The sequence below is a fragment of the Acomys minous genome, assembly GCF_964271855.1.
Source record: "Acomys minous genome assembly, chromosome: 6".
NCBI lineage: Eukaryota > Metazoa > Chordata > Mammalia > Rodentia > Muridae > Acomys > Acomys minous.
In genome coordinates, this window is record NC_140487.1 from 115,782,404 (window position 1) to 115,806,759 (window position 24,356).

Consider the following 24,356-nt stretch of genomic DNA (forward strand, 5'->3'; position numbering starts at 1 on the left):
CATGACTTTGGGGAGATTCCTTACGTTTTGGGAGGGCTCTGTTATGAGGATTGGGAAAGGGCTTAAGCGGGGAGGGGGAGGGGGAGGGTGACTGGGTAGAAGGCGGGAGGGGGGGCCCTGGCTGGTCTGAAGTGATGGCTCAGCAGTTAAGGGCACTGACTGCCCTTCCAAAGGACCCTGATTCAATTCCCAGCACCCACACGGCAGCTCACAATTGTCTGTAAATCCAAGATCTGACACCCTCACACAGACAAAGCACCAATGCACATAAAATAAAATTATTTACAAGCTGGGCATGGTGGTGCACACCTTTAATCCCAGCACTCTGGGAGGCAGAGGCAGGTGGATCTTTGTGAGTTCGAGGCTAGTCTGGTCTACAAAGTTGAGTCCAAGACAGCCAAGGCTACACAGAGAAACCCTGTCTCAAAAAACCCAAACCAGCTGGGCGGTGGTGGCGCACGCCTTTAATCCCAGCACTCGGGAGGCAGAGACAGGCAGATCGCTGTGAGTTTGAGGCCAGCCTGGTCTACAAAGAGAGTCCAAGACAGCCAAGGCTACACAGAGAGACCCTGTCTCGAAAAACCAAAAAACAAAACAAAACAAAACACCAAACAAACAAAACCCAACCCAAACCAAAAAGCAAACACAAGGAATCCATCACAAAGGATGCATCATCATACTGGTATTTTGTGTACATGTATGTGTGGTGAATGTGCATGTACATGTATATGTATGTGAATGCGTGTGCCGGCTTGTAAGCATGCATGTGGAGGGCAGAAGTCTATGTCAGGTTCTCCTTGATCTTGCTCTATTTTTTTTTTCAAGAGACAGGGTTTCTCTGTGTAGCCTTGACTGTCCTGGACTCGCTTTGTAGACCAGGCTGGCCTCGAACTCACAGGGATCTGCCTGCCTCTGCCTCCTGAGTGCTGGGATTAAAGGCATGCGCCACCATACCAGGCCCTCTCACTGAATTTGGAGTTTGCCTTCTGGCTAGGCTGGCTGCTCACCAAGCCCGAGATCCTCCGGCCTCTCCCACAGCACTAGGATCACAGATATGCATCCGTGTACCTGCTTTTTACATGCTGTGGATCTGAAAGGTCCTTATTCTCGTATAGCAAGTACTTCACCCAAAGTGCTGGCCCCCTAACTCCCATATCAGTGCTTTAAAACCAGAGCCAGATGTGGTGGCGCACTCCTTTAGTCCCAGCACTCAGGAGGCAGAGGCAGGCAGATCTCTATGTGTTCAAGACCAGCCTGGTCAACAAAGTGAGTACAGGACAACCAGGGCTCTGTTATGCAGAGAAACCATGTCTCAAAAAAAAAAAGTTGTTTTGTGTGTGTGTGTGTGTGTGTGTGTGTGTGTGTGTGTGTACACATGTGTTTGCATGCAGGAATTCGTGTATGGAAAGCAGAGGGTAACTTCAGGTCCTGTTCCGTTGACACTGTCCATGATGCCATGTCACTGGCCCGGAGCTAGACTAAATTGGCCAACAAGTTTCAGAAATCAAGCTGTCCCAGCTTCCCCAGTGCCAGACTCATGTATATAAGTTTTGGAGATCAAAGTCCAATACCTCAGCACACTGTACCAAATGAGCCTTCTCCCTACACAGTGCTTTTAATTTTATTTATAAAGATTTATTTGTTATGTATACAGTAAGATCAGATCACATGATAGATGGTTGTGAGCCACCATGTGGTTGCTGGGAATTGAACTCAGGACCTCTGGAAGAGCAGTCAGTGCTCTTAACCACTGAGCCATCTCTCCAGCCCCCACGGGGCTTTTTTAAATAAAAATGTCTGGGACACACAAAGAGCTTTCTGAGGCCCTCCCTATTCACCCTATAGTACAGCACAAAACAGGTCTGGGGACCTGGGTCAGAGCTTGTTGCTGTTCCCAAAGCTCTCGGCTGGCCACAGTGGCCTCCTTGCTGTCTGTGGGTACACTGGGATGTCTGCCCTTGATCCGCATGACTACCCTAGGCACACAGCCTGTTCCATCACCCCCCCCCCCCTTTCAGCTGAGTTAAAGCCACCTTGAGACCATCTCCCAAAGTGCCACCACACAGTGCCTGTTTACCTGCTCCACCCATTTAATGTTTTTCCACATCTCACCTCCAACACGGTCTTTCCTAGATAGGTAACTGTCTTCTACCAGCATTTAAGCTCAAAGGGGCTTTAAGTCAGGACAGGAGCATTTATTTATCCAGCATGCAGGAGACTTCATTCCCAGAACCGAAATCTCATCCACAAACTCTGTTAGTATGGCTATTCTGCTCAGAGCTGTAATCTCTATAGCCTGCCTTCAGAGTGGCCAACAGCCACACAATAAATACTTCCGGAGTAATGTCTTTCAAAGAGCCACTCCCTTCTCTGAACTCCTGTAATACTGGTCCATGCCATTCTTGAGGGACTTACCTGGACGCTTTCTCTGCTAGTGGCAGTCCCTGCAAGCTTTCACTTGCCTGTAAGCTCAGAGGCCTAGGGGACAGTTTGCCACTGATGAAGTTTACTGATCCCCTCTCTCAGGACCTGATTTGATTCTTAACCGGTGAGCAAGCCATGCAGGGAGCAAGACTTGCATTCTAGGTGCTTTGTGTTCTAGAGAACTCAACAACAAGAAGAGACTTGATACCCTATGATCATATAGAGGGGGAGGTAATCCCCCTCAGGAACAGTCATAGGGGAGGGGAATAAGGGGAAATTGGGAGGGAGGGAAGAATGGAAGGATACAAGGGATGGGATAACCATTGAGATGTAACAAGAATAAATTAATAAAGGAGGAAAAAAAAAAGAGAACTCAACAAAACAAAATTCACTCTTCTTTGAACAGCTAATTTACGGTTGGGGCTGCGGTTCAGTGGAAGAACACTAGTCTAGCATGCATGAGGATCTATGTTCAATCTTCAGTCCTGATAACGAGTGATTTCTGAGTCATCGTATGGAGAGAGGAAGCACCTCATCTTTAGGAAGTCGGGCTGATTTTCTTCAGATAATGTAAAACAAAGTATGCATAACAGCCAGCGTTTATTAAACCCAATGTTCTAATCTTTCCTCACAACTACCCAGTCTGATAGCCATGAAGTGCGGGACGGGATCTTTATGGCTTATCCACCTGCCTGCCTGGTCGTGATAGCAGGTGTTCTGCAGCAGGGGCTGCAGCGTCGGCGTCCCTTTGCAGGTTCCGCTCGCTCTCCTAGGGCCGGGCCTCGTCCGGCGCACCAGTTCCGGGTCCGGGTGGGGCGTGGAGGGCCGGTCCCCTCCTAGTTTCAGCGCCTTCCGCATCCTTAGCCCAGGGGAATCAATGAACCGCTCCACCCTCAGCTACCCCGCGCCCTGCAGCCGCGAGGTGCGATGCTGGCAGTCGGATGAGGACACCCGCTGCCCGGCTCCTTCAAAAATCCAGCAGCCCCAGCCTCACAGGAGCGTCGAACCTGGCCCGCCCCTCCCACCACAGGACACGCCCACTCGACCACAGGGCCCGCCCCCCGCGCAGAGCTCCATACTTGGCGATCGCCGCGGCCCCGCTCGCTCATTGGTCGCGAGCAGGCGGCGTGGGGGGCGGGCCGGGCTGGCCGGGGCGGGGAAGGAAGGTGGCGGCGGCCCGGCGCGGGGGGAGGGGGGCCGCTGACCCGGATGTTCACTCTCGGGCACCCGGGGAAGTGGAAGCGCCGGGCCCTGCTGCGGGGGGGAGAGCCACAGACGCCGGGACAGGGACCGCCGCCGCCGCCGCCACCATGGTAAAGGGACCCCCCCCTCATGGTCCCATCCTCGGACCCTCCCAGCGGGAGCTCGCATCCCCTCCCCCGCCGACCCGCCAGCCCGGGGAGGGTGGGGACCCGGGGTGGGGGAGGGGCGGGGTCCCGGACCCTAGGCAGACGCCACTCTTAGGGTACGGAGGGGGCGGCGGGAAGCCCGGCTGGCCCGTGACCTCGCCCTGGGCTCCAAATGGAGCCCGATTTTTTCCCCTGCATGTCCAGGCTAGTCTCGCCTATCCCAGGTTAGACCTTCCTTCTCTGAGGGGCCAGGCCAGGCATCCCTCTCGCAGGCCTTGATCCCCTGGCCTGAGCTAGGCTCCCCTACCTCGGTCCCAGGGCCCAGGCTAGGACGTTGCTTCTCGCTGCAGTGGCCCAGGCTAGGCCCCCTTCCCCCAAACTCTTCTCTCCATGGCCCCAGCGTGCACCTCGATCAACCCTTCCCAGTGGCCTCAGCCTAGGTTTGTTTCCTACACCCTCATGGAATCTTCTCTCTCCATGGTTCTCAAGTTTGGACTCTACTCCTGCTATGTCCCCTTCCTGCACCCCCCACCCCCGCCCCCGGCCCTTCCCCCAGACTTCTCACGACTTCGCTTAGCCTGCGTCAGCCCCGCAGGCTGTTCTCACCCTCCCATCTAGACCCTGCTTGCTCCGTGTCCTGCTCCTGTCCCCAGGTGTCCCCTCCTCTATTCCTAGCATGCTCGTTCTTGGCAGCTTCTGGGGAGCGGGGGAGAGCCCCAGCCAGGGTGGGGGTGGTCGGGGTGCTGCTGCCTTCCCTAGGCTCGAGGCGTGTTCCTTTCTGGGGAGGCTGCTTCAGTGTGATCGAGCAAGCGAGAGAGGGCAGAGAAGGGCGGCATCCGTGTGCCCGGAAGACAGAGCAGGGCATTTCCCGTGGCTGCCGCGCTTCGGTGCTGCTAGTGCAGCAGCGCGTCTTGTGGGGTGCCCTGACTGAGTGGGGAGCAGAGTGTTGACGGTGGGCAAGCCAAGTGGACAAAGATGAACTCACAATCGCTCTTGTGAGGCCGCAGCCCAGGGGCTGGAGGGACATCTAGCTCAGAGCCCAACATAAGGCCTGGACACGATGCACCCTAGCAGGCGCAGCCTCCCGTTCCCCCTGAACTGTCAGCTTGTAAGGGTCGGAACTGCTGATTATGGAGGTACCCCTGATCAGGTGAGCAAACCTCACAGGCCCGGGAGCTCCCTGGCTCAACTCGTGGTGTTTGTTTTGGTAATGAAAGCAGGCACACTATGAGATCAAGTTATTTGAAGAGCCTTAAGTGTCACCCCTATAACCCTGCATCCCCCAAATCCACCTGAACTCTTATAGAGCTGGTCCAGCATCTAGGTGGAAGGGCCAGAGAACTACCTCAGGTGGTCAAGGAAGCGTTGGTAGGTAGACTGAAGGGCAAGCTTTCCAGCCTTCCACCTGCTTCATGCATCACAGCCTGGGGTGGGGGCGGCTCCCCTTCCTGCCTGCTAGATGTTTGGGAGTGGACTTTGGCTCTGGATGATTTTTGAGGAGCCCTGTTTAATCAAGGGTGCGGCAACCGAATTGGGGGTGACTAATTCTGATTGGCTAATAAACTTTCTCTAATTGATTAAAATCATTGGCAAAGACTGTCTTTGTACTATTGCTCTTGGCTGAAACTTGGCCTGCCTGGGGGGCTGGGGCTAGACCCTAACTTTAGTCTATATGGGGAAGGCCTTGCCCCTGAGACAGTTTTTGGGTGAGGCTTTTTAAAAAAGTAGATTGAAGTTTTCTATGTGTACTCCCATTGCCAAAGTGGGAGATGATGGCGTAGTGGCCAGATGGGACTTAGTCCCCCCAGATTCCTCTAGGCTTCTGCTGAAGAAAGGCTGGGGGCATTCATTTGTGCCTTACTCAGAGCGTTGCTCGGTGTGTGCATAGACCTGTGGAAGCATGCCTGCAGGCTCCAGTGAGCTTCCTTGTATGCTGTTGTATGTCTGATATATAATGACACTGCTTAAAAAGTGTAGTGATGGGGGGGGTGCCTGGAGAGATGGCTCAGTGGTTAAGAGCACTTGTCTGTTCTGCCAGAGGTCTTGAGTTCAATTCCCAGCAACCACATGGTGGCTCACAACTATCTATAATGAGATATGATGCCCTCTTCTGGCCTGCAGGTGTACATGCAGGCAGAGCACTGTATACATAATAAATAAATCTTAAAAAAAAAAAAAAAGTATAATGATGGGGATGCCGAAACATGACAAGGGATGGGCAGGTACTTACTTTTGCAGGTTGCCTGTGGGTCTTCCTATTAGGCAGTGTCATTGTGAGGCAGTAGTACTGGGGACCTAGTCCCTAGCTCCTTGGGGACAGAGATTTTGGTCTTGTGTCGTCCCTCTCTATCTGGGTCCTAGGACAGTCCCTAACACCGAAAGATATGGCTTGGCAGGCTGGGCTCTGTGCCACACAGCACGGCGGCTGTAATCTCAGCTGTTTCATGCATTCAGGGCCAGCTTGGGCAACAGTGAGACCCTGTTTCAAAAAAAAGAAAAAGAAAAAGAAAAAAAGAAAGAAACAGGAGATTGCTTAGAGTGTTCTGGGATGTGTGCTTGAGCTTAGCCACTTGGGGTTTGGGCCTCATTCTCTCATTAACTTGTTCTTCATGCCCCCCACTCCCCACCCCAGGCCCCTAAGTAATTTCTGACTGCCTATTGTCAGATTTATACCATGGTAGGATGATCTGATGCCCTGGTGTGGATAGTTGGGACAAGCCAGAAGTGGTAGAGTGGGGCCGCGTCTTAGGTAGTGACCATGGTTTTGTTTTCAGTGCTTGGTGGTAGAGCAAGCTCCAGTTTCCACTCTGAGGGGAGCGGGGCCTGAGATTAGAAATGCATTTGGCTTTGGGGTGGAGTCCACGATTTTTCTTAGAGTCAGGTTCACCCGTCTCCCTGTTAAGGCCGCTTAGGCAAATCGGGATCATTTGCGTTCCCTTAGCAGGTTCTCTTACCACCATCCCTAAGTGCTTCAGGTCTCAAAGCACTTTGCCTAACAGAGCTCTGGCTTCTGATTTGCGGGTTATTATTCCAAGAGTTGAGATGCTGCTGCTGCTGATAGTGGTGCTTTGTAGCAGTGAAAGGCCAAGGAGGCCCCTCAGGAGCTGTCACTCCAGATGGCGTCGCTGACTGAAGCTGGGAGGAGAGGTTTTCTTCTGTGAAATGGGGAAATCGTGGAGTGGACACTAATGTATCTTGGCGGCCTCCTCCTATGAATAAGATCCATAGTTCAGATGTCAGAGGGATGGCTCAGTGGCTAATGGTGACTGCTGCCAAGCCTGAGGAGCAGAGTTCAATCCCTGGAACCCGTATGTAGAAGGAGCGAATCAAGTCTTTCTCTAAATCCTATACTCACATAGTCCCATATCCCTTCCCTCAAGAAATAAGCAATTAAGCAATGTAACCTTTAAAAATTCATATTTCAATTGAAAGACTCCATGTGTGTTTGCAGCACTGTTCAAGTAAATCTAGCCAGTCTCTTTTTGATAAGTAGCTGGTAATCACTAGTTTAAGATTAAGGAAATAACAAGCCATGCCTTTGAAGGATATCTTCCTATTTATAACTTGGGGGAAGGGTGGCACAGGGCAAGGGACCTGACATTTCAGAATCTTGCCTGCCAGAGTGGGAAGTGCTTATTCAGCAGTTCTGAGGCCCCCTTGCCTGTCTGAAGCCTCAGGGTACCATTGCTGTCGTGTGTGTGTTGTGAGCTGTGTGCTGCCTATTGCTGCGGAGGCAGCAGTTAGCAAGGCAGATACAGATATGGGCCTTTTGGCCTCAACTATTGAGGGGCTTAGGACTGACAGAGCTTGGAAAATTGGGTAATGTCACACACCTGTAACTCCAGCTACGCAAGAAGTTCAGGTCCAGCCTGAGCAATATGGTGAGAGAGACACCTTGTCACTCTTTCCTAGTGAGAAGGAAGAAAGTGTTTGATGTAACAGTACGCTCATAATCCTGCGCTGCGGAGGATATGGAAGGGAACGTTGCGGCTTGAGCTGGGTTCCACTCTCTAGGCTTTTCAAGTCTTCTTGGTCCAGCGCCTCCCATGACAGTGGGATGAAGTGTGTGTGTGTTTGCAGTCTGCAATCTGAGGCACAACCTTGTAGCATGGTGTACATCCACCACCACCATCACTGACCCAGGATCTGGAAACAGTGACTGCTCAGCCCGTTCTGCCAGGGAGGATCTAAAGCTCAGAAGGTCAAGTGAACCATGAATAGCAGGTCTGTCACTCAGACCCTCTGTGAGGCGGTGGGTTTCTCAGAAGCCTTGACCCATAGGCACTGCAGGCATAGGGACACGGAGCAGGTCCTCCAATTGAGGGTAGGGGATGGAAGCCCAGAAAAGGCTGCTGCACATTCACTGGCTTTGGGATCAGCTAGTGTAATGCCGTTTTAAGCATTCACAGATGAATGTTTCTTCTTGGACCTTGGACCACAGACAGCAGTGTGTAAAAAGTTAGACTTTAACGCACCCCTTTAGTCCCAGTGTGTGGGAGACAGAAGCAGGTGGATCTCTGTGAATTCAAGGCCTTCCTGTTGTACATAGCAGGGCTCCGGGCCACCTAGGAATACAAAGAGAGACCCTGTCTCAAAAATCACCGCTTTTCCTCCCCCAAAGTGAAAGAAACGAGACTTGGATGTGTCGTCTGTACGGGTGGAGTCCCCTTTGGGAGAGAGGGCAAGGTCAGCTGACAGAATGCAGGAGCTCTCGTGGATGGAGAGCCCTGTTACCTGTGCCTTGCACTGGCTGCCTGGTGCTTAAGAAGGTGCTTTGGAGCACGGAATAAATGGGTAGGGAGAGCTGAGAGCTGGCTGTCTCTCCCTTGCTGCCTTCAGAGCCGGGCCTATCTGGATGGAGCCCGGTTTGCCTGAGTGTGTGACCTAAGTAAGCGCTCCTCTTTCCTTTCCCTCAGTTCCGCGATGTGCAGCATCAGGGGAACATTTCATAGGGACATCAGGAAGAGGAAATGATTTTGATTGTTCCTCCCCCCCCCCCCCATATGTGGAGGTGCTCCATAGTCTGTGTGTGGCGGACAGAGGGTAACTTTGGGGAGTTGATTCTACCATTGGCCTCTCTCTCTCTCTCTCTCTCTCTCTCTCTCTCTCTTTCTTTCTTTCTTTCTTTCCTGAGATAGGGTGTCTCTATGATAGTCTTCGCTGTCCTGGGCTTGCTTTGTAGACCAGGCTGGCCTCGAACTCACAGAGATGTGCCTGCCTCTGCCTCCTGAGTGCTGGGGAAATGGCATTCTTAATATACTTGCCTACACAGTAAGTTGGAGCTCTGGCTGCTCCCTGTTCTTGTGACACAGATGGAAGCCACTGTCCCTGTCCTCATCCTGGAGAGGAAGGCAAGGTGTGTCCAAGAAGTTTAGTACAGCTGAGAGGGACTGTACGGGAGACGAATTCTGAAGGGGCACGTGTGGGTTGTAGCTGGGCAGTCCCCCTTCTCTAGGAGGCCCCGTAGACGCTGCAGTCAGCCACCTTAGCGGCTGGCCTCCAAGCCCAGGAAGACCTTGCCCAGCCAAGAGGAAAAGGAGGCTTGGGTGGGGCACCATCAGTCCAAGAGTCCACTGTACCAAGTCCAAGGTCAGTGCAGTGTCAGCAGTGTGGGTTTGGGGACCACTGGGTAGACAAGAGGGAGGTGTTTGCTGCCAGACGCCAGTTGCTAAGCTCAGGGGTTTGCATTTGGTCTGGACAGTGCGGAGCCAGTGACATTTCTCACAGGGCAGGTGGAAATTTGAGCAGTCTGAGGGAGCAGTGGTATTTTAGCCTGCATCCTCTCTCCATGCTGTGTGGAGAGGTCCTGCAGATGGAAGAGGGAGGGAGGGCCCAGGGATGCATCCCTAGGATCTGGCCAGGGTCTGGCCACTCTAGCTGTGGTCTGGGAAGGAAGACGTGAAGGAAAAAGGCAGAGAGGCACAGTGAGGTACCTCCCTAATTGAGGGGTACATCTGCCCCCCAGGAATCACCATACAGCCCTTCTGATTGGGTGATTTGTCATCGACAAAACAGCTATTTCTAAGCAGTTTAAATCCTAGATAATGGTATCCACAGAGCCTTGATCGGTGGTTGAGAACCGAGTGGGCATTTCAGCATGGTTAGCCCAGTGAGCAGCCAGCCAGCCTGGATCTGCTGGTGCCGCTTGTTATTTAGTCCAGTGTACTGTAGCTTCTAGGCACATAAAAGTGCCTGACATCCCCGACTACTGCGGGATTCTACAGTGGCTACAAGAGCGACGGGAGCTGCTTTAGTGGGCTGTTCTAATATTCCATGCAGCGCTACGTGACAGGCCCATGCTCCTCTCATGATGCTGACAGGCCTGCCTAGGCTGTCCTGACTCCAGGCCCAGCTGTCTCTGGTCATTTTTCTTTCTTTCTTTCTTTCTTTTTCAGGTTTATTTATTTTATATGTATGAGTGTTTCGCCTCCATGTATGTTGGTGTACCATATGCATGCCTGGCACATGCAGAGGTCAGAAGAGAGTGTTAGATCTCCTGAGCTGGAGTTATGGGTGGTTGTGAGCCACCGTGTGGGTGCTGGGAATGGGACCTGGGTCCTCTGCAAGAGCAGCTAGTGCTGAGTCGCCTGTCCAGCCCCCCACCCCACCCCAATTTCATTGTGCCATTCATTCTGTGGACATTTATTAGATACACCCACCAGAGCCTTAAACTTCTGGGTGAGCTAGCGATCCATGTAGAAGCGGGGTGACGGCAGTTACGTTGTGACCCAGGCGGTCCTCCTTGCTGTCCCTGTACTGTGCTTCTGGCTGCCGCCACACTGCTTCTGACAGCGCCAACTTCCTGTGGTCGTTTTCAGTCCTCTAATTCTCTTTGATTCAAAGTAGTTACCATCCCCCTCCCATGGCCTTGCCGTGGAGGGCGTAGTACGGGGATTGCCGGAGTGTGTATGGAAAGTGTAGGCAGTGCCTGGCACGGTTTAAGTGTGAGAGGCGTGTTGGCTGCTGTTACGTGGTTGTTTTATTAACCTGGGTAGTTGATGGTTCACATAACCTCCAAGCTGGCCTAGGAGGCACACACTAGCCCTTTTGAGACTGCTGGAGTTAGAGTCCCTAACGCAAAGCTGGCAGCCTTAGGGACCAGTCCAGGTAAACCCCAGCCTGCTGAGAACTTCAGTCCAGTGCTCTGGCCTCAGAGTTCTTACCACGACGTAGGTCACTGGCAGCTGTTCCCCCTGGCTCTGACCCTGAACTTCTGCTTTAACTGTTCCCTGAAGCTTCTTCTTCTTTCTCTGAAATCATCATCAGGATCATCTCTTAAACCACGCTCTGATTGGCTGCTGTTGCAGTGGTCTTACATATACAAAATGAACGGGATTATATTTGCCGGGGGACCATCCTTAAAATACAGCCCATGCCTCACGGCTAGGTCTTCTCATCTCAGGAACCGCAGTGGCACATGTAGTTGGTTCTTGAGCAAAGGGTGTTATGCTGTGTGACTGTGGTCAAGCTGTGAGCTGCATCAGCCGCACTGGTGCAGATGGCTCTTAAGCAGCTTCCACTTAGCACTGAGCCAGGGGAGTTTCCTGGTAGCGGTGAGTGGTGGAAGGAAGGGGAGGGAGTTCAGGTCAGGCTTGCTCGTGTTGTGCTGCTGTTGCTCAGGGTTTCTCTGCTGGAAGCTTTGCCACCCTGGCCTATCTCTGGTGTTACATCCGCAGTTTCCTGTGCTGGAGTCTGTACTAGTAGATGGGGGAGGAGCGTGTGTCCTGGGCCTCCGAGCCAGCCACCAGGAGAATTTCTCCCTGTGCCACATGGAGTTGTCTTTATTGGTCCTTTGTATCTCTTCTAACTGCCAGGTGACCTCACCTGGGCTCAGGTGCAGGCTGTTATGTAGACAGAACGCCTTTGAGCTCATGATAGTCCCGCCTCCACTTCCTACGCACAAGAATTAAAGGTGTGTGGAGTGTGTGTGTGTGTGTGTGTGTGTGTGTGTGTGTGTGTGTGTGTATCAGAGATAGCTCCTTTCCCTTACATGAATTCTGGGGATTGAACTCAGTTTGTAGGGCTTGCGCGGCAAGCACCTTCCTTTACACGCTGAACCATCTCTCTGGCCGCTTTTGAGGATTTCTGCCAAGAGCTCTCAGTATGCACCCTGCAGACAGCCCCTCTGGTGACATCTCGTTCAGGCACGAGTATTTTCACATGCATGCACATGTAAATGGTTGTTTCTGGCTGTCCTGTGGTTGGGCTTGAGGTGTGCATGATGGCCCTGGGAAACTGTACGGATGGTGCCCGCACTCCCGGAGCTTTGGTTAGTTACAAGGACCCCCTTCCTTCTGCCAGGGAGTGCCCACAATCTCGATCTCTAATTCTGCCAACCCTGGTCCTCCTATTGCAGATAAAGAAATGAAAGCTCAGAGAGAGAGAGAGAGAGAGAGAGAGAGAGAGAGAGAGAGAGCGCGAGCTAGCTCTTTCAGGGGCCTCAGCAAGGCACTAGCAGTTCCGTTGTGACTCCGGGGCTATGCTACTCAAAAGCTCCTGCCAATCAAATCTGCCAGGTTGGTTATTTTATAGGTGAGAAACTTGAACCAAATGGTACCTCTGTAGGTCTAGCCACAGTGGCTGGGAGAGTTTGGGCCTAGAGTTTGTATTTTGGATCAGGTTGTTGAAATAAAAGCTCTTAGGCTGGTGGGAACTGCGGTGTGGTTTTAGAAAGGGGCCGGCTATCCTGGAAGCCTCCTCTACCAGGACCTGTCTCAGCCCCGGGACAGGTCTTTCTTTCTGCAGGAATGCCAGCATCCCTGGCTTCTCCAGTGATAAGAAGGGTTGACCCTTGGTGACAGTGCCTGTTGGGAACTGTTGGTTGGTAAGCCAGGGTTCCCTTACCTGTTTTCCTATGGTGCACATCCGAAGGATTGGGCACTTGGTGGTGTAGTGGCTTTGGGTTGGCCCAGTGGGGGGGTTCTTTTTTTTTTTTTTTTTTTTTGGTTTTTCGAGGCAGGGGTTCTCTGTGTAGCCTTGACTGTCCTGGACTCGCTTTGTAGACCAGGCTGGCCTTGAACTCACAGCGATCCACCTGCCTCTGCCTCCCGAGTGCTGGGATTAAAGGCATGTGCCACCATGCTGGCTTCAGTGGGTTATTCTTATTCTGCCTGCTAAAGTGTTTTTTGTTGTCGTTTTGGTTTTTTGAGACTGGGTGTCTTTGTGTGGCCTTGGCTGTCCTGGGCTTACTCTGGTCCAGGCTGTCCTTGAACTCACAGAGATCCGCCTGTCTCTGCCTCCCTGAGTGCCGGGATTACAGGCATGCGCCACCACTGCCTGGCTCTGCCTGCTAAGTTTATTTATTATCCTTGGAAGGGAAACAATAAATCCCTTTGCTTGGTTGTGAGTGCTGCAGCAATGACCCTTTGTCCCTGTCATGTATTGTGGCTCCATACGTGTTTGTTGAATGACTAATTGTCTGTTTGTTCTTAATGATGTGAACAGCTCCCTTATATGAGGATGAACCATGGGAGACTGTCAGTTTTGAGTAGTTAAAAATTGACGGTGTCGCCTGGCGTGGTAGCACACGCCTTTAATCCCAGCACTTGGGAGGCAAAGGCAGGTGGATCACTGTGAATTCGAGGCCAGCCTGGTCTACAAAAGTGAGTCCAGGATGGCCAAGGCTAAACAGAGAAACCCTGTCTCAAAAAACCAACCCCCCCCAAATAATTAATTTAAAAAAAAATCAACAGTGTTTTGTGTGGTCTAAGATAATACAGTGGAATACATGGGTGGGAGAGCAGGGCGAATTGAGTGGGAGAGCAGTGTCCAGTTGTCTTTGGGTCTCTCTCTCTTGGTTTTTCGAGACAGGGCTTTCTCTGTGTGATACAGCCCTGGCTACCCTGGGCTGATGCTTTTTGTTAGTTTTGTTTGTTGAGGCCGGGTTTCTCTTTGTAACAGCCCTGGTTTGATTTTTAGACCAGGTGGCCTCAAACTCACCTGTTCCTGCCTCCTGAGTGCCACGATTAAAGTCAAGTGCCATTATGCCTAGATTCTTTGGGTTTCTAAAACCTGGCTTTCACAGAGCTGAGCCAGCCATCAGAGTGAAGGCCTTGACGGAGAACGGGGAACTGAGCAGGGTCTGTCCTAGAGGTCAGGTCCGCTCACTTCCGATACCAAAGGCTGGCAGTGTGGCCTCCGTGAGAACGTCTGTGATGCTGAAGGCAGCCAGTGGTGTGTGGTGAGGTCCTTGTCTGTCTTCTTGTCTTTGAAATGGTGAGAATAAAAGTAGCTGGTTTTGCTGGTGTGATAGTGCATGCTCTTTGATTTCAGTACTTGGGAGGCAGAGGCAGGAAGTTCTCTGAATTCCAGGCCAGCCAGGGCCACATAATGAGACTCTTGACTCAAAAACAAACAAACAAAGCACCACCACCACCAACAACAAAAAAACTCCACTAAACCCCCAACAACAAAAAAAGGTAGCTATTTCTGTCTGGCTTGGTAGTGGGAGAGTGCTTGTCTAGGGTAAGTGCCCTGGGTCCAGTCCCCAGCACCACAGGGGTTTATGAAGATTAAAGCAGTCAGTGCAGAGCCAGGCCCGTAGTCGGTTTATTCACTGCACACTGGGAAGAGCTCCATGCCACGGACATCCATGAGCGGGCTTATTAGCTTATTGTTAGGCCCCAAAAGATTGTCAAGTATGCTTGGCACTTGGAGTCACCCGACTCTGAGCAGGTGGGCTGCAGACCTCACCAGCTCTGAGTGTAACCAAGGATGTACTTGTATCTGTGAACGAGTCATTTGAAAAAGGGCTTTTGTTCCAGATGATAATGCAAGCCATGCTGGGAAAATGGAGTTTCCCCCCTTTCTTTGAGCATGAGTGACCAACCGTGGTGTGCCAGTTATACTTAGTGTCGAGGGACCTTGGAGGAGCCAAGGTGTGATGATGCTTATCCGTGCTCCTTGTCAACTCTCCCTCCCATGATACCTATTTTCTGCCCCTCCCCCCTTTCTCTTTTGAAAATGGCAAGTTTTCAAAGGCACTTTTGGCTTCTACTCACCCAGGTTGCATTTGTGAATTGCCGCAGACTCACCAGACTTCACCGCCTCAAGAGCTTACTATTTTCTTTGCGGACACATGCGTGGTATTTTGTTTTTGACATGAGTCTCATCATGTAGCCCTGCCTGGCCAGGAACTTGCCGTGTAGACTAGGCTGGCCTCCAGCTCACAGATAGTCACCTGTCTCTGCCTTCCAGGTTCTGGGATTAAAGGTGTGTGCCACCACTCCATGCCTCTGATTTAAAAGAGAAAAAGTTCTCTTTTTGTGTCTCTGTGTTTGGTTATGTATGTGCCTGGAGGCCAGAAGAACGCGTCTGATCCCCTGGAGCTGGAGATACAGGTGGTGTGAGCCGTCTGACATGGGTGCGAGGCCCTGGACTCGGGTCCTCTGGAAGATTAGCAGGCGCGCTTACAAGTTGAGCCACGTGTTTGATATTAAAGCAGGTGATGCCGGGAAGCAAGGTGAAGGGAAATGAAAAGTGGAAGGGAGCTTTCTGTTAGTGTCGAGGTAGGCCTCCTGGCCAGCTCTGCGCCCTCTGTGGCTGCTCGTGGAAGTGCAAGCTCAAGCTCAGTTTGACTTCTGAGCCCAGCACCCCACCCATAAGGTGGACAGTCTCCTTTGTCACAGGGTAGAGGTTACCTAAGAATAACGAGATACAGTGCAGTCTCAGGCTTCACCTGTGGGCACTTGAAATAAGTTTGTGTGTATGCGCAGCAAGTTCATCATTTGTCATCAAATCGCTACGTTGGATTGGTTCTAAGAATCCCTGGACTAAGAACTCTAAACCTCAGGGCAGATTGAGGCGGGGAGGCCCCTGCAGCTCCAGCATTTGCTCTGGGGCCTCTGCAGCGGGCCTCTGAGTGTCGCTTCCAGGCTCATTGTGCAAGGGGAGCCCTGAGCCGCCTCTGTCATTACCATGTTCTTGCCACACCTCTGTTTGCAGATATGGAAATGGAAGCTTGAGAGCTTAGGAGATGTCTTGTATAAGATCACATGGCCAGGGGATGGAGAGATGGCTCAGAGGTTAAGAGCGCTGGCTGCTCTTCCAGAGGTCCTGAGTTCAGTTCCCAGCAACCACATGGTGGCTCACAACCATCTAGAATGAGATCTGGTGCCCTCTTCTGGTGTGCAGGTGCACAAGCAGGCAGAACAGTGTACATGATTAAATAAATATTTAAAAAGATCACATGGCTAGTGCAAGAGCTGAGGTCTTAACATAAAATGTATGTACATGTACACTTTATATATATAATGTTCAAATCCTTATGTACTTGGGCATTTATCATTGTTTATGGTGAAAACATTCTTTTCTAGCTTTGTTGCTGTTGTTGTTCTTGAGGCAGCGGCTTGGCAGAGTCTCAGGTTGACCAAACTCATCTCCAGTTTCCCATGTCGTCACAGGCGACCCTACTCTCTGGTTATACACTACCGTGCCTGGTTTTATGTGCTGCTGGGAGCCAACGCAGGGCTTCCTGCATGTTAGACATGTGCTCTCCCAACCAAGCCATGTCCCCAGCCCCAGAAGAGATAGTTGTTGAAATCATAGATAACTGGTCACTAAGTGCCCGGGAGGGGTCCTCCCACTGGGTGACAAAAGGGAAGAATGCAGACATAGAAGCAGGCTTGAGCCCTCAGGTCCTGCACCAGTTCTGCTAAGTTTCAATGTGTAAAAATGTTGAGATGGGGCCTGGAGAGATGGCTCAGAGGTTAAGAGCGCTGGCTGCTCTTCCAGAGGTCATGAGTTTAATTCCCAGCAACCACATGGTGACTTACAACCATCTATGGTGAGATCTGGTACCCTCTTTGGCATGCAGGTGTATTTACAGGTAGAACTCTGTATATATAATAAACAAGTCTTTTTTTAAAAATGTTGAGATGGTCCTATATAACCCCCGCTGGCACTGGATTTGCTCTATATCCAGGGATGCCTTGAATTCCTGCTCTTCCTCCCGCTGCTACCTTCCGGTTGCTGGGATTACAGGCATCCACCTGTCTTAGTCCTGCACATCTGTGTGATGAACTGAGCACTTTGTGGGACTTAGCTCTTAATTCAGCATCACTAAGGAAGGAAGGAGGCGGGGAGAGGCTGAGATTTAGGACAAGTGTGGATGAGTGCTGGTGACATGGGTCAGCCCTTAGAGAATTGTTCTGCCAAGTTCCCAGAATTCTCCTATGCACAGGAACCTTTGCTTTTAGGGCTAAAAGTGGTGTAATGTATATAAACTGCTAATATTGGTTGAGGCAGGACCTGAAGCGGGCACTCGATTACTCTGCCCTCAACTCCTTTGCCTATGTGGAGTCTCAGGATTTGGCTGGTTATACAGTGTGGCCTCCTCCAGTCAAAGAGGAAATCCAGTGACAGCCCTTGACCTGTGGCTCCTGATTTGTTTTGTACTTGGGAAGTGAGGAAAACAGTGACAGGGTGCTGGACAAAGTGTGGGGGAGGGACGTCTTAGTGTGTGTGTGTGTATGTGTGTGTGTGTGTGTGTTGCCTGTTATGTAGGCTGTCATGTGGCCTTCAAAGTGTAGGCTATGAAGACCACAGGCAGTATAACATGTTCATGGCAGTCCTGGAAAAGGCAGAGTAGTCAGTTTCTGTCGGAAGGATCATGTGGTAACAGGTGAGGTTTGTAGGCTCTTTTCTTGTTCTTTTTTTTTTTTTTTTTAAGACTTATTTATTTATTTTGTACCTGCAGGCCAGAAGAAGGCACCAGATCTTATTATAGATGGTTGTGAGCCACCATGTGGTTTCTGGGAATTGAACTCAGGACCTCTGGAAGAGCAAACAGTGCTCTTAACCACTTAGCCATCTCCCCAGCCCTTTGTGGGCTCTTTTTTGTGCTGTGTTATGGTAAATGTCTGTCTGCCTGCCCTCTATTCTCTTCCTTTAGGAAAATCACCAGTAGTGAAACTGTAGGGCAAAAAGGATAGTACTTTTCTCTCATGCTTTTCCTGGTCACATAACTCAGTGAGTGTTCGCCTAGTGGCCTCTGCCTGGCTGCTGTCCTCTGGGGCCCTGTGAGCCAAACTTGTCCTGCCTGCCTAAAAACAAGCTTCACTTCCTTCACATGGCTCTCTGTCTGCAAGTTGAGATGTCCCCTTTCTGCAGGGTCAGCCTTCATCAGTTCCCCTGTCCAGCTCCCTGCCAGAACTGTTTGCTTGCTTCTCTCTCTCTCTCTCTCTCTCTCTCTCTCTCTCTCTCTCTCTCTCTCTCTCTCTCCCTCTCTCTCTCTCTCTCTCTGTTTGTCTCTTTGTCTGTCTCTTGATTTTATGTATTTATTTTATGTATATGAGAAGAGGACATCAGATCACATTATAGGTGGTTGTGAGCTACCATGTAGTTGCTGGGAACTGAACTCAGGACCTCTGGAAGAGCGTCCAGTGCTCTTAACCTCTGAACCATCTCTCCAACTCCTGTTGGTTTTTCTTTAAAATGATTTCTTTCTGTTTGTTTGTTTTGTTTTCTTTGTGGTTGGGTGTTGGCTCTAATGCAGGGCCCTCTCTGGTGCTCGGCTTGTATTCTGCCACTGAGCTGTGCCCCCTAGCCCTGGTCACACACTCTTTATGTAACTTGCTGTGGTGATTTGAGTGGATGTCTGCCTCCTGAGTGCTGGGATTAAAGAACAAAATGTATTAGGGTTATATGGGTCCACTGTGTTGGGAGAAGACATGGCATGGTGCTCGGAACAGAGAACTGGCAGAGCACGTCTTTACCCACACAGGAAGCAGAGAGTATGAACAGCCGGTATGGAGAGGCTATACACAGTCAAAGCCCACCCTGCAATGACATGCCCTCTCTTGTAAGGCTGCACCTCCCAAAAGCTCCCCAGCTTCCCAGACAACACTGCCAGCCGGGGACCAAGTGTTCAGTACATGAGCCTGTGGGGGCCACTTCTCATTTGCATCACCACAGGGTGGGGAGGTGGGTGGTTCAGTAACCAAACCCTCTTGGATACCAAAGGACCAACTGTACTGATTTTGGAGTTAAAAATAAGTTCCAAGGCAGCTGTGATGAGCCCGGCTGTAACCCTGGCACCTAGTAGGTAAAGCATTGGAGTGTTTGGAGGAGTTCAAGGTCATTCTCAGCTATATAGTGAGCCCCAATAAAAACAAAGCTGGGTGTGGTGACACCACCCATAATCCCTGCACTTGTGGGGCAGAGGAGTGTTGCAAATTCCAGGCCAGCTAGATCTACACAGGGAGACCCTGTCTGTAAATGAGTAAATAATAGGGATGTTGCCGGGTTCTCTGGATTGGGGAGACTGCTCACAGCCTGTGTCCAGAGCCTGGCTTATATACTTCTTCCAGGCTGGGCTAGTAGCTGCAGTGCAGCTTTAAAAACAGAATTGAAAGCCAGGCGTGATACCATATGCTTTTCTAATCCCAACACTCAGAGGCAACAGGTACAAGTTGGAGGCTAGCCTGGGCTACAAAGCAAGACCCTGCCTCAAGTGAAATAAGTTAAATACATGTTTTCTGTGTGTTTTATTTAAAGAGGTTTTTTTAAAAAACACATTTCATGTGGGCTGGGGCGCAGCACACATGGAGAGTTGTAGAGAGGTCAGAGGACAACTTAGAAGAGTCAGTTTTCTCCCTCTACCATATTGAGGCCAGGGATCATTACCATCAATCAGGTCATGAGGCTTGTTGACAAATCCCTTGACCTGCTGAGCTGTCTCCCCATCATTGTTTTGCTTATTTTAAAGAATCTCTTATTTTCAGCTATATGACTTATTTTTATTTATCTTGCATATATGTCTAGGATCTGAGTCTACATATGTGCACCAAATGCATGTAGGTACCGTCGGAGGTCAGACGTGGGCATGGGATCCCCTGCAAGGCAGCTGGTGCCCTTAGCCTCCCACCCAATTGTTTTGAGACTTGCTTCTGCAGCTCCGGCTGTCCTGGAATTCTGTCTTGTCTCTCAGCCTCTCAAGCGCTGGGATTGCAGGCCTGGACCGCAATGCGTCCCTCTTCCACATGCTCTATCTTGTGTTTTGGGGGAGAAGCCTAATCCCTGCAAGTGCTGGACATTTTCCAATAAGTGAGTAGGGGCCACTTTCTTCTTGTCTGGAGAGGTGCTCCCAGCTCTCAGAGTTGGTCTGGCTCCTCTGGGCATGCTGAGGCCCTTGGGTGCTCCCCCTGATGGTTTTTTGTTTTGTTTTTTCGAGACAGGGTTTCTCTGTTTAGCCTTGTCTGTCCTGGACTCACTTTGTAGACCAGGCTAGCCCCTGATGGGTTTAGATGAAGGTTCCGTTCTTGATGGGGCAGAGTGGGGTGATAGGTGGGCTCCTGATGATCTGCTGCTCCCCCCTCCCCCCTTCAGGCTCTATCCCAGCATCTGATATGGGTGTGCAAACAGATGTGGAAAGTGTAATGAGGTGTTCCATGAACCCAAATTGTGCTTCAAACCAAAACAGCCCCGGTGATTTGGGCTCTCTGAACCAGGAGGTCTGAGGAGAACTCCTGGCCTCACGGTCTGGGAGGTGAAGAAAGTATGTGGCAGGATAGAAAGGCGCTGTGTCATCTGTCACTGAGGCACGGCACTGGATGGATCACTTCCAGTGGGCCTGAATTCACCGCAGGGCCTTGGGGCCACGGTCAGGGCAGCTAGGGCGCAGAAGTTGTTCTACTGACTTGGCTGATGGTTGGGCTGTGGCTCTGAGCATGTTTAAGGTGCCAGCCCTTGCTAGATAAGCTTGGGAAGAGGAGGGGTGGGATATGTCTGTGTCTCATGCTGCCTAGGACCCCCTTGCTGGACCTCCTGCTACCACAGGATCAAAGGCTCAGCCCCTCGGTGGCTTCTCGCTTCCCTTTTTTTGGTTTTGCTTTTGCCTGCTGCTGGAGCGAACTAAATGTGGGGACATGGTTTTTGCTTGGCCATCCATCAGCTCCCTGCTTGCTGGATTTGTGTGCCCTGTTATTATCTGATGTTTTTCTTTAAATCTACGTTAGCATCTTCCTACAGCTGACAGACACATCCTTAAAACGTCCAGTGTGATGCCCCAGTTAGGTTTATTGTACGTATGAAAAGCAGTGATGAACAAGCCTCACTCACCACCATACCTGTTATGAACCTTGCCAGTCTGTCTGGATAGTCTATCCCAGAGATGTCGTGGGGTAACCGAGGCACTGTGCCAGGGGCCTGAAGTCCACGTGCTGTGTGTGCCTCCATCTGCATCTTGGTTTAGAAGAGTACTGGGGTTCCTCCCGGCTCAAGAGTCGCAAGATGTCATTTGATGGGTCCCTCTGGTCACCCTATTTCCTTGGAGAGGGCATCCTGGTAGTGAGGGGGTGCAGGACACTGACCTGCATATGTAGTTAATTCATTTGCTCAGAAAGTAAGGAGGAACTTTATATCTTCACATGCACTTTTTTTGGGGGGCCGGGGAGGTTTGAGACAGGGTTTCTCTGTGTAGCCTTGGCTGTCCTGGACTCACTTTGTAGACCAGATTGGCATGGAACTCACAGCGATCTGCCTGCCTCTGCCTCCCGAGTGTTGGGATTAAAGCCATCAGGCCCAGGCCCAGCGCTCCACTCAGGGTAGCCTGCAGCTGGTGAAGTGCAGAGTAAGAGGGTTTTCGAGGCTTGTGATTCCCTCCCGTCTCTGCTGTTTCTTTTGCCTTTGGTAGTGGGCTGCTGTTGGGGGCCAGGAGCACAGATCTGTCTGCAAGTCTGATGTTTCCCCCACCCATGCCCCCAGGTCTGAATGGGTATGGCTAGTGTTGCTTCTGCCCCAGCCACAAGGCTGTTCTTGGATGTGTGAACCTTGGCTCTCAAGCTGTGCTGCCTGGGTTTAAATCCTGCCCTCTTTAGGTAGAGCTGTGTGTCTTTGGGCTTAGCGCCTGGACTGCTTTGCCCATTGAGGCCACTTGGATGATGAAGCAGGGAAGTGCCTGTGCTTTACCTAACACTAGTGAAGCCATGTTGGTTTTATCAGTAAGGAGGGTCACATAGCAGCCCCGGATGCAGTAAATGCTCAGTAAATGGTGGCTGTGCTGCTCTGCCGCTCTACCTGGAGGTTGTGCTGAGTTCCAGGAGGAGAGGAAATAGATGTTTTGTTTTGCTTTGTTTCCTTACACATTTGATTCTGGTTGATTGAGAACTGACTTCCACCTCACGAGCTGTTCATACTGGAAACACAACAGGAAAGCAGCTTGGGCCATACTGCCCTGTTGCATGCATAAGGCTCAAAAGTCCGAGCATCATCCTATTGCGTGTGGCCTGCTGTGACAAAATATGCTAGCTGGATAGTGTGTGAACAACAGAAGCCTCCTGCTCTCAGATCTGGAGGCAAGATTTGGTGTCATAGTCACAGGGAAAGAAAGTGCTGTTACTGTTGCTGCTGCTGTCGCAGGATGGGAGAGACAGAAGGATCTCCACGCTTTCCGCCTCTTAAGGGCTGGAGGCTGCCCTGGAATCCCTACGTCTTCCTGCTGCCTCCACCTCCTAAGCACAGGGATTGTCGGTGTTCCCTGTCGCACCCTGACTACACTGTATAGCATCCAAGTCAGGGTAAAATCACTCAGAATCTTCCCTCACGGTGTCTCTGGATGATGACATGGCGTGTTGGTGATCTCTGTAGGCACCAGGCTTACTTCCTGTATGTGTTCATGACTTGGGACCTGCTCACCAACCTTTCTTCATCCTTACCTCTGCCCTACCCTGTATGAATCAGCTCTCTTCCTTTCATTGCTTTGTAGTGGTGTGTGGTATCCATGGCATCTGAGTAGCTTTTGGTTGCTTCCAGTTGAGGGACGTTATGAATATCCATAAATATTTGTTTCTTGTTTTTGTTTTTCGAGACAGGGCCTCTCTGTGTAGCCTTGACTGTCCTGGACCCACTTTGTAGACCAGGCTGGCCTTAAACTCACAGCGATCCACCTACCTCTGCCTCCCAAGTACTGAGAATAAAGGCGTGCTGTGGGTTAAGTTTTTGTGTGGACTCCCTTCCTACATTTCTTTATGAGTACAAATTATTCATTCCCCCTTTTACATAGAAAGTGCATTCTCTGTCCTGTGAACAGGTTTACTCCTGATCCCAAAGACTAACTAGGCCATCTTTCTCAGTGTTCCAGGGGCTCAGGTGCCAAGTGGCCTCCCAGTTCCTAGAGGAACTGCCCTCCATGGGGTCATAGGAGAGTTTTGACATAGAGGTCACATGAAAAAGAACTTAGCTTGCTTACTAGTTTCTAAGAAATCACACCCTCTTTGCTGGAGGAATGATTCAGCAGTTAAGAGTCCTGGCTGCTCTTCCAGAAGACCAAGGCTGGATTCCCTAGTTCCCACGTGCCTCCCAACCACCTGTAATTCCAGCTCCAGAGGATCTGGTGCCCTCTTCTGGCCTCTTTGAGCAATGACACATGTGCACAGACATCTACTCAGGTAAAACACTCATACATATATATATATATATACACACTTTTTGTTAAAAATAATTGTAAGCCAAGCTTGGTGATACCATCATTATGCTTATTTAATTTTTTTTGAGACAAGATCTTCCAGGCTGTAGAGATGGCTCAGAGGTTAAGAACACTGTTCTTCCAAAGGTCCTGAGTTCAATTCCCAGCAGCCACATGGTATCTCACAACCATCTATAATGATATCTGATGCCCTTAAAAAAAAAAAGACCTTCCTTTCTAGTGTTTGACTGCTAGGACCTCCTTTCCACCCCACCAGGCTCACTTGGTATCTGTTCTTCTGCCCCCTCATCCTGTTGGCGGCTGGGGCTATTGGCTCACACCATTGTGTCTGGTAAACTGGGCCTGTTTTTATTTGTTTTAAAATAGATGTGGTAAACAAGCAGATGTTTTTGCTTCTGCTTCCCAGTGTAGTCTTTTAGCCCAGTACACTCTCAGGTTGCCTGCTTGCTTAGACCCCTGGTAAATGCCATGTTGGAGAGTCAGAGGGTCCGTCACCCTCACCCTCCTCAGGTCTCAGTTTGACATGTGTGATGGGGCTATTGGCCTGGGTGGGCTTTTGTTTTGTCTTGTTTTGTTTTTCCAGGCAGGGTCTCTCTGCGTTAGCTTTGGCTATCCTGGATTCGCTTTGTAGACCAGGCTGGCCTCGAACTCACAGCGATCCGCCCGCCTCTGCCTTCCGAGTATTGAGATTAAAGGTGTGCGCCACCAGGCCTGGCCTGGATGAGCTTTTAAAAGCCCCCCTTTTCTGTGTCATTTTATTGGCTGTGTCCCTAAGAGGACCAGTGGTTGTAGCCTTGCTTATTGATGGCCCTGTGTTTGCGCCTAGAATAGTGCAGACGAGAAGAAAGAATGCCCATTTGTCTGAGGGTAGTGATTTCATCTCTGCTCCTCCATCCCAGCGAGGTGCAGTTACTGTGAGTTGTAGATGAGGAAGCTGAGACTCAGATAGGCTAAGTATTTGCTTCTCGTTCTGCTGTTGGTCAGCTGTAGCGTCCAGACTCTCCTGGGCGGCCAGTTAGTGCGAGGCTCATTCCTGTTATGTCTGTCTGCACAACTGCAGTGCCATTTGGAAAATAGATGCTGTTTGCTCCACACCCAAAGCTCTGACTTTCAAGTGGAGTTGACTCAGCTTGCTTTCTTTACTTAGGCTGAGGTTGGAG

General features: G+C 50.8%; 1 protein-coding gene across 4 annotated transcripts in view; it reads left to right on the forward strand.

The window, feature by feature from the left end:
* The first annotated feature begins 3,079 nt into the window (after nt 1-3,079).
* CAPZB (capping actin protein of muscle Z-line subunit beta) overlaps nt 3,080-24,356 on the forward strand; it is a 101,810-nt gene continuing 80,533 nt past the window's right edge. Inside the window, exon 1 of one of the 4 annotated variants that reach the window (XM_084785887.1) lies at nt 3,080-3,737. In XM_084785887.1, the coding sequence (XP_084642013.1) occupies nt 3,366-3,737 (372 nt within the window). In that variant the 5' untranslated portion in view covers nt 3,080-3,365. Of the gene's footprint in view, nt 3,738-4,810; nt 4,924-24,356 lie in introns of those variants that run through there. The other 3 variants (XM_084785888.1, XM_084785889.1, XM_084785890.1) reach the window with 3 other exon arrangements.